This window comes from Pimephales promelas, chromosome 22, assembly GCF_988280905.1.
Source record: "Pimephales promelas chromosome 22, fPimPro1.hap1.1, whole genome shotgun sequence".
NCBI classification, from domain to species: Eukaryota; Metazoa; Chordata; class Actinopteri; order Cypriniformes; family Leuciscidae; genus Pimephales; species Pimephales promelas.
In genome coordinates, this window is record NC_142790.1 from 19,726,440 (window position 1) to 19,744,008 (window position 17,569).

Genomic DNA, 17,569 nt, shown 5'->3' on the forward strand with positions numbered 1-17,569 from the left:
CCAGGTTTTCACGACTAAAAAGCAGCATGCTTTTAAATTATGAATAGCCCTGGGTTGCATTATTCATCCCTATGCCTTTGTAACCGTGCTCACTTTACCCACCGCATTCTCTTATACCTGCATGCATTCATTCAGCGGGCCTCTCTTATTCCATGCAATATCACTGCACATCTCTCAGTCTGTATTATACTACTCTGATTAGTCAGACTTTGGTCGTGCTGTTCAAATGGGTGTCAAATTCCTCTATTGTCTAGAATTTACGGCTGCGGTAACACAATGGCACTGGAATGGGTTCAAGAGGACAGTGAACCAGCAAATCTTTATAGTGGTACAGAGGTCATACAGACAACCAAACGAGAGAAAATATGACATGCTCAACGAGGCTCTTCATTTGCAAACTGCATAGAGTCTCCTATTAGGGATGGACGAGTTATTTGTTCAATCCTATGGCAAGTATTTCAATTCTGACATTTAATACGTAAAGTTTTTGTGATTTCAGAGGGTAAAAAAATAAAAATGAAGAAATGTGATTTTGACTCAATATTAACGATAGTCATGTCGTTCCTAAACAAAATTGCCTCTTTCATACTAAACGTGAATAGCAAGTATTGCTGTCTCTGTTTGTCCTCGGTCATTATCAAATTGTGGTGAAAAATCTGTTCCTTTTGACTTTTCAATTATGAAAAAGATTTAATTAAGAGACTTTATATATATATATATATATATATATATATATATATATAAAAGGCACAACGTTATGTTTATTAAATACTATGTAATATTGCCTTTTTATATTAAGTGTCTGTAAGTAAGGATCATTTTGTCGTTTTGATCATTTTGAGTTTAAAATACATAATTAATAATATAAAAAATGCCTTTACCTTGATTTTTGTTCTGTTCTCAGTAAGTTCACAGTAAGAAAAGGCTGCTCAAATCAAATTAAAATGTTTGTGTGAAAGATTTTCAAATAATAATAATAATAATACATTTATTATAGTCTGACTCTGATTAGAAGTATATTGACTAATTTACTTCATGTGTGAAATAAAATTATTAAAATTCAGGCTGCCCTCATTAATATCAATAATGTCAATGTTAATAATTACTTACCATCAACCTTTATGGCAGAAAAATAAACTGAACTGAATTCAAAACCAGTATTTTTGGAAAAAATCAACAAAAGATGAACATTTTTGGAGAATGACCCTGCTGGGATGACTTGTGCTTTTCAGCAAATGTGGAGATGAGCTGCAACACTATCTCCTATAAGGTCTTTTTCCCTTTAAACCTAATGATGCATATTAAATGTCATGCTAATTAAATAATTCAAGCATTCTAATAAACCACTGAGGATCGATTTTATGTGGATCTATCCTAAATGTGGCATCGGTGTCAGAAGTATCAATATTTCAGGACCGATCCGCCCATCCCTTGTTCCCACATGCTCACGTGTGGCCGCTCCACCAAAAGTCCAGAAACTCTTTACCTACAGAGCCCCTCCTAGACCTGTTGCGCCCTCGGCGTGGCATGTTGGTCCTGTAGCCAAGGTGACCCGCAGGTCCTGGTGGCCCCCAAGAGGAACGGGGGATGTGCTCGTATAGCCTGGGTCGCTATGCCGATGGAAAAGGGTGAATGAGGAATGAAAGCCTCTTACAGGCACAGTGTCCAGGGAAGGTAATCCTCTTTCTGTCAGCTCTGCAACTTCACCTGTATCTAATCCTGACCGGGGTTTATACCGGAGCGCAGGTGAGATTGTTCACTTACACCACCAGGCACGTCAGCCACCCGCAACCTCATGCACAAGCCATGCAAGCGTCACAGTCTGACCCCTGGCTTACTAACTCATCAACACCAAAAGGACTGTTGTTTCTGTAATGCGGTGCATGCATTTTGGTGCATCCCTTGACGCATACCATGTCTGAGTGGGGTCATTCTTACAATATGGTGGATTTTATGTCCCCATGAATCAATACATAAATGTTAATCAACTTTTCATGCCACATGGTTGTCCATGCATTGAATGATTAGTACCTAAGAATAATTATAAATAAAAAAACTCCACTTCACTTTGAAATAAAGGTTACATGACGTGTATTTTTAATTGCAATTTTGAGTGTACAAATTCTTTGACAAAAAAATGTTGTGATACATATATTTTAAAGGTGTGAAACCATTATAGTACTACTTGCCCTTTAAAATCTTAAGCACATATGCTAAATCACTTATTAGAAGAGACATTTCCTTGGAGGGAAAGCAACTCCATCAACAAAGGCTGCATCCGAAATCGTATACTTATAAGAAGGCGAAAAACAGTATTTGATAAAATAATGTCAGAATTCACAGTACTCATAAAGGAGTATAGGAAAAAAGTACCTGGATAACCTACTTCTTACTGTTCAAAGGACAATTTACTATCCCATGAGGCCACAGGAGAGGATTTGGACGGCAGCCACCATTAAAAAAAAAAATATCACGGCTAGGGAAAAGTTTGTACTCTCTCTCAGCTGTAAGACTGTGGAATTCACAGAATGCCTAATTTATTTATTTTATTGCATTACTTTTATTTTGCAATATGTAGTTATGTGTACAAAATTCTGTGTTATGTGTGTTGCTCCTGGTCCAGAAGACAAATTTCTTCTATCGAGGACAATAAAGAATGAATCTGATTCTCTACCTGAGAAAATGTGTTTTTTTTTTTTTTTGGTCATGATTTGAACATTTAGAAACCAAATTTAAGAGATGGTTATTGTCAGATGTCATTGGTGATTTCAAACATGAAATTTAATCATAAGCTTGGTCAATAGCTTTGGAGAATTTGATGTTTCCCCATTCAAAGAGACAGGAGCTGTACTTGCATTAATAAGATAGCTGCCCGAGAACTTGCCTTAAATTAACTTTAAACGCACTTTAAAATAGCGGCGGTGCTTAGGGAATAGTGCTTAGCGGCGGTCATAATAATGTCTCTACCTCATTTTTAGAATACTTATCTAAATTCATAAAACATAACATGTCCACTACCCTGTTGTGTCAATTAATACTGGACATAAAAATGTTTATTTTTCATTTTATTTTTCGTTTTTACCGTTTTCAAATCCATTCAGCCGATTTTCTGATATTTATAAGAATATCAGTGACCAGACAGTTTCTGGTCTCATTGACTTCCATAGTATATTTTTTTCCCTACTATGGAAATCAATGAGACCAGAAACTGTCTTGTTACTGATATTCTTCTAAATATCAGAAAATCGTCTGAATGGATTCTAAAACGGCAAAAATCAACTATTTAACTCTAGGGGAGTTGTAAAATGAGCCTATTTCCAAAAAAAGTGGAGTATCCCTTTAAATGTTCACAAATTTCCTAGATCACATATGAAATATTTGGTAAGAATTATCCGGTTATAACCTGGGCTTGACCAGTGTGTTTTTCTTACAGACAGATGTTTTCTTCTCTCTGATTAAACTAATAATACTAAAAATTGAATTATTAAAAAGTTTTCAACAAAGCTGCTCAGTCCAAAATTCACCAAACTGTAGGAATGACCCTGTGCATGAAAGAGTGGAGAGAACGTTGGCTTTATAAGTCTGTCCATGCAGTGTGGGCTGAAGGAAGGGGTGGATGCACCTGTGAGGCTCCAAGCAGTAGCGGGAGGCAGCGGCCCGCTTGGGCAGGGCACTCACTTTTCTCAAACCTGTCTGCCAGATGGGAGCACATGTTGGATCCCACGGGCTGGTCCTGCCGGAGGGGGGAGTCCTGGCTAAGAGGGGTCAACACTAACTGTTCTGGAGGAGCCCAACAAGAGTTGCCATAAGAAAGAAACAACACAAGATAATAAAGTCAGTAAGACCATAGAGCAAAACACTCTTAAAAATGAGCTTTTGGGAATCAGAAATGGTGTTCGATACAAGCATAGTATGCAAAACAAAGGTTTTCTTAATACTAGAAATATTTTTATAGCGTAAAGGGCCTCATTCCTAGCGGAATGTCAAAAAATATCGTTGGTTATATACAAAAAGACTGTTGGATAAAATATATTATCTTTACCATGCTGGCTTCCATTTGCCTCCTTTAAGATATATATGAATATTATATACCAATGATATGATATTCCTCATTAGACAATACAAAACAAGTAAATTTTCTCACTCTTTCATTGTGTTTGGTTCTCATTTTAGGACTTGTAGTTTACATCCTGTTTCTTTTGTCCTTCCCGCCATCATTGGTTTCCATGGTTATTCATTAATTAGCTCGCCTGTTTGTATTCAGATTATTATCGTGTGTATTTATACATTTTCATGTGTTCTCTCAACATATGTTCATTGGTCTGGTGTTGACTGAGTTTAATACTCACTGATACGTTGCTTTAACGTGCTGGGATGTTTGATTTTTGTTTATTTTGATGAAAGTATTACCTTATTTGTACTTTCATCATCTCCTCATCTTCCTCTTTGGACTCTACACATTATATGTGTGTAAGGGCACAGCTTCATATGTGCGGACTTCCCTTTTCCGTTCAAAATAGAATTTAAAAATAAGATTCATAAGTAAATGTACGTTTATTTTGGCTTTTTTTGATTACGCTAATGTAATTCTCAATTTTTCTTGCTCTAACATGATAAACCACCTGATACACGAAATAAAAGGGCACAGCTTCATTAAATATGTGCTGACTTCAACTTTCAGTTCAATTGTTGGACATAATATTCAGGAAATAGACTAAAAGTGTTATGGCTACTGTGCTAATGTGACAAAGTATAATTCAAACTGGATTTATTATTATGTGGCTGAACAGACTTGCTAAGGTTAATTAAATGAAAAATTTAAACAATTAGAAAATGTGAGGTTAAATGGTAAGTTGACGAAATATTTGTAATTTTACTGTACATATTTCCACAAAATAAATAAATCTGAATGTTATACTAATGGAATACTAAATATTTAGTACTGAAAGCAATATGTGTTATGAGCAAAACAATTTGCTATCTAATCGTTGGATGTATTGCGTTTGCAATCATATTTTAATGTAGTTCTTTAATTCTCTTTAATTGTTTGACAAAGCATTCTTGTGTATAGAGTCCCGATCTGAATTCTAATTCTGACTTGTGATGCACCCTGAATCATAATGACACCATGCTTCTTTGAGAAGAACTGCCACCCCATTTTTTCTCCATTCTGTCACCTGATGGGGTTTGGGGGTCCTTGCCACTGTCGCCTCTGGCTTGTTTAGCTGGGGACAAATAATATTCAACAATATTATTAATCTGACCGTACTGACGCTGTTGTGTGAAAACTAATTGAATAATTGATGGTCTTTACGACGGAACTGAAACGACACTTAACTTGACAGATGAAATGCATTATCACTGTAAAGTTGCTTTGAAACAATCTATATAAAAAACTATATAAATAAAGGTGAACTGACTAGTGTTCTTAGTTAAAGGAGTAGTTCACTTTTTTTTAAAAAAACAAAAAAACTTTTACTGATAATTTACTCACCCCCATGTCATCCAAGATGTCCATGTCTTTCTTTCTTCAGTCGAAAAGAAATTAAGGTTTTTGATGAAAACATTCCAGGAATTTTCTCCATATAATGGACTTCAATGGGAACCAAACGGTTCAAGGTCCAAAAGACAGTTTCAGTGCAAACTGCAAACTCTTCAAAGGGCTTTAAACGATTCCAGACGATGAACAGGGGTCTTATCAAGCGAAACGATCGCTCATTTAAGATAAAAAAAATAAAGTTTAAGTTTTATAAGCTCAAATGCTCGCCTTGCTCTGTTCTGTGATACGCGTTCGTGACTCTCCTGTTCGATGATGTTTAAAATGAACGAATCTTTTCCCGAGTCAATTCGTTCATTTCGTTCATTGAATTAACCAAATGACACGAAAAAAGATTGGTTCATTTTGATAAACGGTTTCGAACAGGATGTTTTCATCAAAAACCTTCATTTCTTTTCGACTGAAGAAAGAATGACATGGACATCTTGGATGACATGGGGCCGGGGGTGAGTAAATTACCAGCAAAAAAACTACTCCTTTAATACCTCTTATTTGGCCTATACAGACTGTTAAATGGCGGTAATTAAACGGTAATTGTTCCTAACTGGGCTTAATAACAAATGGATTATTGCTTGTTTGCACTACCTATTAAGGGCCAAAACATTATGAGGACACATCAACTCCAGGACATCACCCCGTTTAATCTTTTGCCTTACAGGCAGACGGTACAGGTCCTTAAGAGCAAGAACCAAAACGCTTACAGGATAGTTTCTTTCCAGTTGCCCATCCGGACTCTAAATTCATAAATGCACTAAATGTCAATGTGAAATATCATTATGTGAATTCTGGTTATATGGTTATATGTTTTTCTTGTAAACGCGAGTCAGGAGTAATGTTCCTAATTTCATTGTATGCAAATACAATGACAATAAAGGCTTCGATTCCAATTGAATAATTGAATGCAACAAATATGCCAAAATAAACTTACATTTACATTTTTTTAATTGTATGGAATGGATTATATTTTTATTTACTTGCATCATGATGAAAGCTGTGTGTTTATTTCATATAAAGTTTTATAATTTGATGTAAATGGTGCAAATAAAAACGCTGCCATCTGCATTCAGTCTGTTTAATATGATATATTATATAAATATGTATTTAATGTTAAAATATATCAAACAAAAGATCTAACTTTTTACTAAATTTATTTCCGCTCTATAATTTAGTCTCCTATAGCTCTGGAATGGAGCATGACACGTTTACAGATGCTGCCCTCATGTGGCCTTTAAACTGATGCACAGAAACACTGCAGTCACTAAAACAGGAACCTTAGACAAACAAACCATATTGTTTGTGCCATTAAAAACTTTTTGGACATTTGATTATTGTTTGTAAAATGACCAAAAAGACTTCAGATGCCCCAACACCTGTAAAGAGACAGCGCCAACTCCTGCAAGGACTTCAGAAGACGCTCTGAATCAACATGCACCAATGCTACAATTTGCTATACGTCATAATCATGTTAACAAACAAGTGTTCATTACTTCAATGAGCTCATTATTTAAATTAGTGCATTTTTAGCTGTAATTTGTATATCTGAAATACAAATACATCTGATAAGATATTGCACTGCGGATTCTGTAAAGCTGCTTTGAAACCATGTGCATTGTGAAAAGCGCTATACAATATAAACGTGAATTGAAATGTGCACACTATGCACTTGACTTGACATGCGTGTTTGTTTGTTTTTTTGCTGATATAGTTTTCAATTGTCACATTTGCCAACTGAGCATATGGAGAGCAAAGTCGACAGAAAACAGCTGTCCGTCATCTGTTGAGATGAGCAGAACTAAGTGGATTACTGAGACCTTTCTACTTACAATTACAGCAAACGGCTCTCTTGTATGTAAGGCTATTGGCTTCTGAAAGATAATTCTTCAAGGAATGTAATAAATGAGACTGATTAAAGATTTCCAGAAAAACCCCAAATGCAACTTTAAACTCAAACTGATAGGACAACCCAGTGTCACACATACGCTTCACAGAATTGAAAATTAGGTTACCAACAGTAAGTCCCCGGCCTCGCATGTTAATTCTGGAACGTGCTGGGTAAGAGCAGGGCAGGCCAAACAAACACTCTGAACAAACGTTCAGTGTATTCCACAATGCATATGTGTCAGTCAGTCAAAAAAGACGGCGTCATCACATCACAAAGCTCTGCCACATAAACACATGCTGGTAAAAAATCTGCTGCCAGAACACTCTGCAATCTCTCAAGTCTGCCATCAACATTCAAATCTCAAAAGCACTGTACTTGCGATGTAGGCTCTTGGCCACTGTTCGGTGCATTTAGTACTTTGGTGCAGTGAATTGATGTCTGGAGAATGATATATACAAGCTTTTACTTAGATTTGTAATAATACTAATTGTCTCAACGGCTCATTTTCATTCAGAACAGACTGCAATGTTGCAGTAGTCTTTTGATTTTATTCTTCCACTGCACATTTTTAGAAAGCAATGCTTTCTTGCGTAACATTTTCTTGCTAATTTTTACTAATAACAATGGAATATTTTTATTTCAACTCTATATTGCAAGCATTTTTAAGGACCTCATTGCTAAAATCAAAAACATTATTTTACAACTAACAATCAGGATGTTTTTTTGTAATCATTGCATGGAAAAAAGATTACATTATTATATTATAACTTCTTTGTAATTGTGCATTTTTTTATACTATTCAAGACTTTTATTGATATTAACAATATCAATTCAAAGGGATCTAGTGATTTAGTTGATTGATTTTTTTTTTTCATTTTTAGTGGTTGATTTATTTTACAGTCCATAATTAAAAGAAATGTAAAAAAATGCTTTTATTTATTTGAAGATTTGTAATGAAATTGAGTGACTAAAAATTGCTAGTGTCTAAAGATAAACCTTACAAAACTGTACATGCTTTATGTCAATATCTAATATAAATGAATTTTTCCTTATTGTAAAGTAATTAATAAAAAGTTAGACCTACTTTACTCGGGCACACATGACCTCAACAGGTCAGGTAGATTAGTCTATGAGCTTACAAAGTTACATCAGTCACGTGATGAGCTGAATAACCACTAATACGGGAGTTTCTCTCTCAAAGGTCTATGCAGATCTGGATAAGATTAATTGTAACCGCATCACAGTTTATCTCATTAGAACAGTTGACCCTAGTCATCACCTCCGCCAACTGGTAGGAAACAGGACATCGCCCTGGTAACCCATCTGTTTACACAGCGAAAATGACAGGTCACCAGCAAGAGAGCGTCACCAACCGGGACAGGTGGAGGATAACTGATGCTGGACGATCACAACATGACCTTCCTTTTCTAATATATAATTAATAGTGTATATAAAAGTGTAAAATATCGAATAATTTACACACAAAGTAACATCTGAATATCCAATGGTAGGCTACAACAACATAGTACGGAAGAAAACACACGCGTAAACAACAGTTCCCATATACGTCGCCCATGTCAGCAGATTATGCTTACCTCCCTCGCTGTGGATCTTCTTCGACCGTCTGTTGAAATACATTCTGCCCGCATGTGTGGAGCTTCCAGCAGCGGGAGCGAGATGATGGCATACGCATACTCACGCCGCGGGACAGAGGCGCATGGATGCGGTGTTTGATGGAAGTAACATAGTTCCTGAATGATGATGGGTCACCCTCAGCCGCGCGCACTGTGTCGGGCACGCGCTCCTGCCATCCTGCTGATCCGTCGCAAATGCATAGGCGAATCCGGGCCCGCTCCGTCATCAGATCCCGCCTGGACACTTAAGCTGTCCAGTGGGGACCCTTATATGTTCTGGTGTTCAACAGACTCATTCAACTATAATATATGTAAATTATCTTTATATTAATATTTAACTTGAGTATTTTATTTGGTTTACTTTAGCTATTTTTACCTATGGCACTGGATTGCTTAAGGAGTAGTTCACTTAAAAAAAACTTTTGTTGATAATTTACTCACCCTCATGTCATCCAAGATGTCCACATCTTTTTTTATTCAGTTGAAAAGAAATTGTTTTTTGATGAAAACATTCCAGGATTTTCTAAATATAATGGACTCCAATGAGAGTTTCAGTGCAGGTTCAAACGACACCAGACAATGAATAAGGGACAGAGCAAGGGAGGCGAGCATTTGTGCTTATAAAACTTAAGCTTTTTTATTTATTTTTGAAATGACTGATCGTTTCACTAGATAAGATCCTTATTCATCGTCTGGTGCCGTTTAAAGCACTTTGAAGCTGCACTGAAACTCTCATTTGGACCTTGAACCGTTTGGTTCCCAATGAAGTCCATTATATGGAGAAAATCCTGGAATGTTTTCATCACAAACCTTAATTTCTTTTCGACTGAAGAAAGACAGACATCTTGGATGACATGGGGGTGAGTAAATTATCAGCAAAAGTTTTTTTTTTTTAAAGTGAACTACTCCTTTAAATATGGCATTGGCTAATGGATTAATATTTAATTATGTATGTTTTAATATATATATGTAGTGTAAATCTATTTATTTACACTACCATTCAAAAGTCTCATGCTCACCAACGCTGATTTTATTTGATGAAAAAAGTAAAAACAAAACTGTTGTAGTTTTCAATTTTAATATAATTCAAAATTTAATTTATTCCTGTGATAGCAAAGCTGATTTTCAACATTTTATTTTAACATGACAATTTAATATTAGTAATTGAATGAGACTGTTGCAGACCAGGTGCTGATTAATATATATATATATATATATATATATATATATATTTTTTTTTTTTTTTTGATGAGTAGAATGTTCAAAATTACAGCATTAATTTGAAATTTCTTTTGTAACATTATGAAAGTCTTTGCTGTCACTTTTAAACAAACAAAAAAAAAATCATCTTTGCTGAAAAAACCCCCCCAAACGTTTGAGTGGAACTCAAATTACATTATACATTGTTAGGGAGCAGAGAAGAAAAAAATCAATGTGTTTTATTTTATTACATAGTAACAGAATACATATTCTTCTGTTTCAGCATCACATTATAACATAATACATAGTCATAGCGCAATGATGTCCATTTTTCATCATTAAATATCTAAACTTCATGGCCAAAGATCCCCCACTCGCAGCTCCACATCAGCTCAAAAACCATTCTGTTCCATTCAGCAATATACACACACATTTTCTACACACATACTTATAATTCACTCTTCTTATAACACACATCCTCACAACATACAGACAAAATAAAGGGATATTTTAGTATACAAGAAAACAATAACATCGGGGACAGGTGTCGAATAACAGATTCTGTCATTGTTTTAATCGAGATCCTGAAACATAAGCAGACATCTATTGTACATTGAGGAAAAGTGGACCTTGGAAAGACGCAAGATACCACTACATTCATGATCTTTCATTCAGAAGTCCTACTTCACGCTCTGCCTCACATAGGGGAACGAGTAACTCTGCATGAAGGGTAAAAATGGTGACTCAGAGCAAACAGGGCTTTCAGACAAGGCCATAAGTGAAACCCTTGTATGCTTAAATACTGAGGGAAGGTAAACAGGGCACAACGTGTCTGCAATAAGGAGCATGTGATGATAAGAACTATAGAAATACCGGTAGCTAAATGTGAGGGTGAAAGTAGGAATCCAACAAAAACACAGGTATGTTATAATATAATATTGTACCACCATTCAATATCTTTCATTGCCTCCTTGTACCTTTGAATCACCCTGGAAGAAGTCTGGCCTATGACAGGCTCGAATGTACTGCCTTACAGTGCAGCGGCTGACAAGTGCTTTCAAGTGATAATCAATTTAAATATTGTGAACTATGTGCAGGGCGTTGACAGGGTTTACACTCAGGTACAAATCAAGCATGCACTTACTAGCTCATACAATATCATATAATCTGATCGGCTCTCCAAAACTGTTGTTCAAATGCAAATGGCTTGTTCTCATTAGAAATGTAATGACACTCAAAGCATATTCAGTCCATTGGGAAAATTAAAAACGCTTAAAAAAAAAAATGTGTTCTGTAGTGTTTGCGGAGATGCTCATTGCCATTTCCCGTAATATAAAGATGCAGATGCAGCTATTGGAATTTCAGTGACAAATTCATCTATGCATCATTCACATCCCATAACTATTCTTCTCGACCCCATCAACAACAAAAAATTAGAATAAAAAATAAAATCACACTAAAAACCTGCTTTGATTGAAAACGCATTTAAAAGTACACTGCCCAACATTAGGGAGCATTTACATGGAGGACTCATAGAGCTTCAAAACCGGTGGATTTCTCAGCAAGCGCTTAAAAAGTAAAGGTTCCTTTTGAAAATGCTAATGAAACAGTATATGGTTCTTTCTACAATATGTCTTACTGTTTAAACCGAAAACACAGACATTCATATATTTACACGTCCTTAAAGAGTTTTAAAAGGTTTATCCATTTTTTGAAGCCGCCAAACTTAAAAATTGTGAGACAGAATTTTAGTGCAGTCACATGTAGCGAAATTTCATGGGCAAAAAAAAATGTCCATTGTAAATAGTGTAGAGATGTATGGAGCACCACTCACACAGAAGTCACTTTCAAACCAAGCAGCTTTCTGTTGTTCAACATAGTAAATCGGTTGAGACATCCGATAAGCAATCTTTTAGTTTCACCCTCACGAAATTGGATTTCGCCCATGAAAATTAGCTGAACATTGATAAACGTGAATGCACCAGTAGCTTAAGCTAATATTCCTTACTCCGTTTGAGTTAGTCACGCCGTCTGTTAATATGTCCACAAAGCAAATGGAGAATGGTAGGAGGAGGAAGAAATTAAAACAAAATGAGTCTAAAAAAATAAAGCTTTGTTAAATCTCTGCATTATAGTCTTTTTTCTGCTTTTGGTTCTACCTTTAGCTTGAATAAAATGGATCTCAGAGAATGAAAACATTGAAGCACTATGTACAGGTTCCACCGAGGGTGGAAGAAAAGTCACTCGTTCAGTCCATTGATTGATAGCTACAACCTAACATCATTCCTGATGGCTGGACAGAATAGGCTGCCTGCAGATGGGACAGGTGTTGTTTTCAGATAGCCAGCGGTCGATGCAGTGGATGTGGAACTCGTGGGCACAGGGCAAGCGACGCAGCTTGTTGCCCTGAGCGTACTCGTTGATGCAGACGCTGCAGGCGCGACCCTGCTCGCCCTCCATGTTGACCTGACCGTAAGTGCGTGTGACCAAATTGTCGATCTGTTCTTTGGTGAGACCCCGTGGGTGCTCCTCGTCTTCGTCTTCATTGAGAAGGAAAAAGTGCGCCAGCCTTAGGATGGGCAATGTGCCGTTTTCCACCAGGTTGTTAGTGTCCCTGCTGCTAGGTCGTCCCTCCGGCCCAGTCCTGCTTACCCGCACTTGTCCTTCCTCCTCACCCTCCACTAAACCTTCTTGTGCCAATTCCACTCCGCCGTGAGCCGCACCGCCCTCTGCGCTACTGACGCGGTATGCCTGGGCTCCGGCAACAGGAGCCGAGTCCTGGTTGGGTGCTGCAGTTTCTGAGTCCGCCTCCGTCTCCATGAGGGAGCTAAGCTCACCGAAGCCGGTCATGATCTGACGCAGGATAGATCGCAGCGCCATGGAGCTGGGCTCGCCGAGGCCAGTTTCCGAAATGCGGCGTAGCGGGATGCGTATAGTGCTGACATAAGTGCGGATTCCCGCGCGCTCCGAGCGCGAGATGGTACGACGGAAGCCGCCGCTGTCGCTCTCGAAGGTGACCGTGTTCTCAGCGGCCCGAGCACGAGAGCGAGTGCGGCTGGCGATGCTGTCTCTGTCCCGGTTCTCACCTGGCCTGATGCGCCGAACCTGGAGGTCCAGCATGATTGTGGGGTGGCGACGCACACCTCCGGCGCCTGACACAGGAGTCTCCCCCTCTTCCTCACCTGCCTCCGGAGGATCTGTAGGAGCAGCCGGCTCTGTGGCGGCCTCGCCCATCTCCATAGCAACAGCCGTACTTCCAGTGGACTCCACTGGGGCAGCGGTGCTGCTATGGTTTGGGCTAACACTGGAGGCTGGGTTTCTGTCCAGGGGGGACCGGCTACGTCTCGAAGAGCGAGACGAAGCCCCACCTGCTCCCGCCGCCCGGCGCATGCGGCCACGTGAGCGAGTCCTGCTGTTTCGTGTCTCACGGGCAGCTGGCGCCACCTGGGGGCCGGTCTGAGGCAGAACGGTGGGGCAGTCCGGGTCTTCATTTCCATTCTGCCCCTCCTCTGTGTTAACCGAGGAGGTCGTGACCTGTATTTGACCCCTTACGGCACTGCCATCCTGCTCTTGTGACTGAAAAGCGAGTGGGGCCTGTGGAGGAGGAGAGCTTGGCAAAGGCGGCAAGTTCCTCCTCAAAACTGTGGGAGGAGCCTGTGAGGTCAGAGGCGGCGTTACAGGCGGAGCCGTGCTACTGCGAGTACGTCGCACCGCAGCCCTCCTTCCCAGGGTGGGCCTGGCCGTAGAGTATGGCGTGGGGTGTTGAAGTGAGTAAGGTGCAGACCTCGAGGGGTTGTAAGGGGTCGTGGGTGCAGAGGCAGATGAGACTGGTGGGGGAGGGGGAGGAGGAGGTGGAGGGGGAGGAGGCATTGGGAGTTCAGTCGGGTCAGGGGTGTCGCTGTGTTCTCCAGGCTCGGGTTGCTCGTGGTTGATGTTGATCTCAAGACTGAAGCGGAACTCGCCGCTGTTGGGGTTGGTGCGGCTGACGGCGCGCCAAGTTTGGTTTCCACTCTGCCCGCTACGTGTGGCATTTCCTGTCCGCCGAAATGTGTTCAACCACTCCAGCAGAGAGTCTCCATTAGACGTCTCAGCACCTGGCTCGACTGGACCTGGAAAAGAAAGATTGTATTATAAATATCATATCAATATTAATGAATACAAGGGTAATTAATAAAACATTAATTCGGTTTGTTTTTACTTGCAAAACCTAATTTGATTCATTGATATTTTAAAATTCACAGATGTATCACAATTCTGAATCAATTTTTAAAAAATCTACATTTTAATTGTGATTATTAATAAGCATTCAGAGGACAAAACATTAAGTATCAAGTGTTAAAAAAAAGACTAAAAAAGCAGTTTTTTTATATATATATAAATTGATACGTTTGTTTGGCAAAGATGCATGAATTAGTTTAAAATTGACAGTAAAGACATTAATAATGTTAATAATATATAATAAATAGTTAATAATATTATATTATAATATATATTTTTAGTTCAAATAAATTTTGTTCTTTTGAACTTTCATTTTCAAAAAAATCATTTTCCATTAAAATATTAAGCAGTAAAACTTAATAGTAATAAATGTTTCTTGAGCATCAAATCAGCATGTTAGATTTCTGAATGATTTCTAAAGAATGAAGTAATGGCAGATTCAGCATTGCCATCAGGAATAAAATACATTGTAAAATAGAAAACAGTTCTTGTAAATTATAATAATATTTTACAATATCACTGTTTAAACTTTATTTTTGATCAAAACAAATGCAGCCTTGGTAAGCAAAAAACGTACCAACCACAAACTTTTAACGGTAATCTAAATTTACAAAAGAATCACAATCGTTGACTGACTACGTTTATGTTAACTCTGTCTGACATTGCATTTATGCCAGCTTCCTTCTATTTCTATTGATGGGTTAGATCAGATGTTTTAGTATGGCTGCATAATGCTATATATCTTCACAACCAAAAGATTTGTGCCCTACACTGTTGCTAAAAAATAATAATGCAGATGCATCCTGAATGGTTTTGTAATTACATTATGACTCTGGCTGTGAGGCATTTGTTTTATACAAAACAAGCTGATCATTCAAATTAAAATAATTAGAGCAGCTTAGTAACAGAATTCGAAAGCAATCTTCCTCACCGCTACTGCCCTCGGCCTCACTGCTCTGTGGGCGGGGTTCAGGGCGTGGCTGTGATGACACTCGCTCCTTCGCACCATCCAGACGCTGCCTCAGCTCTTCTGCAGTGACTTCACCTGTAATCAAAGACACACCTAATGTAAGTTCCATATCTATTGTTCATTTGAGAAAAGGGCTCAAAAGTTTAGAAATTTCCTCATGCTTTGAATTTTATTTTTCAGTGTAAGGGTAAGAAACTTCGATAAGTAAATAAAAATGAATATAACATTGCAACAAAGACAATTTACTGAAAATAAGACATGTTTATTGGACTATGTGCCATAAGCAAGGTGTGAATCTATCAAACGGTCAGATTTGGTGTGTTCTTACCAGGTGTACCCAGAAGATTGCTGTCTCTCATTAGTCTGTACTCCTCCTCACTCAGTTCATTAATGAAGTGATAGTATGCCTCCTCCCGCCGAAGCCGCTCCGCTTGACGATGACGTTCGTCTCGGCCGCCGGGAGGGTCCATCACCACAGAAACCGCTGCTCACAGATATGGCAAAGACAAAAAAAAAAAAAAGGAATCACAATAATTACTCTTAAATAGATATTTATTCTGCCTGGTTGTGCCTTTATCTCTGTTCAGATAAAGACACGTCTAAACGGTGTAGTTTACATTTCATAAATGTCAACCAAATAAAAAGCAGATTATGCATAACCTGTCCATGGACTTTATTATTAACACTTTAATATCAATGTTTATAAGGGAATGTGTAGAATCTTTGGTCCTTTAACTGGTCACCATTTATTTTGTTTCCATTTTAATCACATTTGATTAATTTAATGTTTAAGAGTACAATGCCATGTCGAAATATAAATCCATTTAAGATCCATGCATAATAGTTGTAAACAAATAAGCAAATTAGCAAAATGCTGGTTCCAATATAGAATAGTAGTATTATGAATATAGATAGATATACATATTCCCTTAAAGTTTCTCATGTCAACTACTCATCTTCAATAAAAATACAAAGACAGCAATATAAAAGCATCATTGTACCCCCTGCTAATTATCAATTTACCCTAATAAAATAATTGTCAATAATAATTTAGAAGCTAGCTCCATACAAAAATCCATGATACTGAAACAGCAAGAAAATGTACTTTCAAAATATCGCTAGATTTATATAAAGAGAACCTGAGACATAAACTTCACTGTCTAAAACAGCCACCATTAAGAGTCAGCACGACAAAATGAACGCCTCAGAAAAAGGCAATCCGTAAATCCTTCATGTGGAAGCAAAACAGCTCTGACACATGTTGAAAACACACCGAGGGCCACGTGACGTTGACAAGAGTGTCAAATCAGTTCATATAAATAACATTCCAGTCATTTCAAACAATCATGCTGCTCTGTAATAATACAGTAGGCCACAGACAACACCGCAGAACAAGCCAAGGACCAAAACTGACGCTATCATCCTCACAACCAATCAGCGTCCGAGAAGCGATGACTGACAGCCAGGCTGCCCACTCAGCATCGCTCAGAGGAGGGACATGACAAAGAAAAAGTCGGGCTCCATGTCAGCTAGCAACCTATCCCAGAGACAATAAAAAGCCTAGGCTAGCACTCTACACAGGGTGAAATTCATATCTGAAATTTGTCACTAAACTGTCACCATCGTCTGTCAGCGGGCAAACGGAAGTCATGCGGCAGAGCGAGCTGTCATATTAAATGCGCAACACCTTTGATGGTGTCGACAGATTGCTGACAGGCTAACTGTGGGCCAATGAAAGGTTTAGATCATTATTTTGACAACATAAGGGAAAATGTCAATGACGCAAGAATGTAACAAAATATGTCATATAGTAACACTGTCCAGAATGAGAACAAAATAAAAAAACGAAGCTAGTAATAGATGTGTAAGTACCTGAAACAGCAGCTGTAATATGGACGAGTTCTCTTTCCTCTCCGCTCTGATTACAATGTAGCCAAGATGGGACCAACGGAGCTACACAAACAACTGCCCGGACAACTACCATGTGCGCAAAACCAGTTCCCACAGTAATACAGTCATAACACTATGATAATAACTATATTAATAACATTTGTTTACCAATTTTTTTTTCAATCCTTAATTTAGCTGAAAAAAGGAGTGTCCCAAAA

General features: G+C 38.2%; 2 protein-coding genes across 8 annotated transcripts in view; both read right to left on the reverse strand.

Annotated features, from left to right (window-relative positions):
• The window catches only part of atp8a2 (ATPase phospholipid transporting 8A2), a 61,766-nt gene extending 52,531 nt beyond the window's left edge, over positions 1–9,235 (reverse strand). For 2 of the 6 annotated variants that reach the window (XM_039666997.2, XM_089125481.1), the window contains exons 1-2: positions 9,035–9,234; positions 3,679–3,780 (exon numbers count right to left, since the gene is read on the reverse strand). In XM_039666997.2, coding sequence (XP_039522931.2) covers positions 3,679–3,780; positions 9,035–9,077 — 145 coding nt within the window. In that variant the 5' untranslated portion in view covers positions 9,078–9,234. Of the gene's footprint in view, positions 1–3,678; positions 3,781–9,034 lie in introns of all 6 variants that reach the window. The other 4 variants (XM_039667000.2, XM_039666998.2, XM_089125486.1 and 1 more) reach the window with 3 other exon arrangements.
• Positions 9,236–10,487: 1,252 nt separating this feature from the next.
• Positions 10,488–17,453, reverse strand: rnf6 (ring finger protein (C3H2C3 type) 6). 2 transcript variants are annotated; one of them, XM_039667008.2, is made up of 4 exons: positions 17,334–17,453; positions 15,790–15,945; positions 15,423–15,536; positions 10,488–14,382 (listed from the first exon to the last, which is right to left on the reverse strand). In XM_039667008.2, exons 1-4 carry the CDS (start codon positions 17,443–17,445, stop codon positions 12,554–12,556), a joined length of 2,211 nt encoding a protein of 736 aa, XP_039522942.2. In that variant the 5' UTR covers positions 17,446–17,453; the 3' UTR covers positions 10,488–12,553. The 2 variants fall into 2 exon arrangements, with proteins under 2 accessions (XP_039522942.2, XP_088981765.1); XM_089125639.1 differs by lacking the exon at positions 17,334–17,453 and adding an exon at positions 16,601–17,297.
• Between the last annotated feature and the right edge of the window lie 116 nt (positions 17,454–17,569).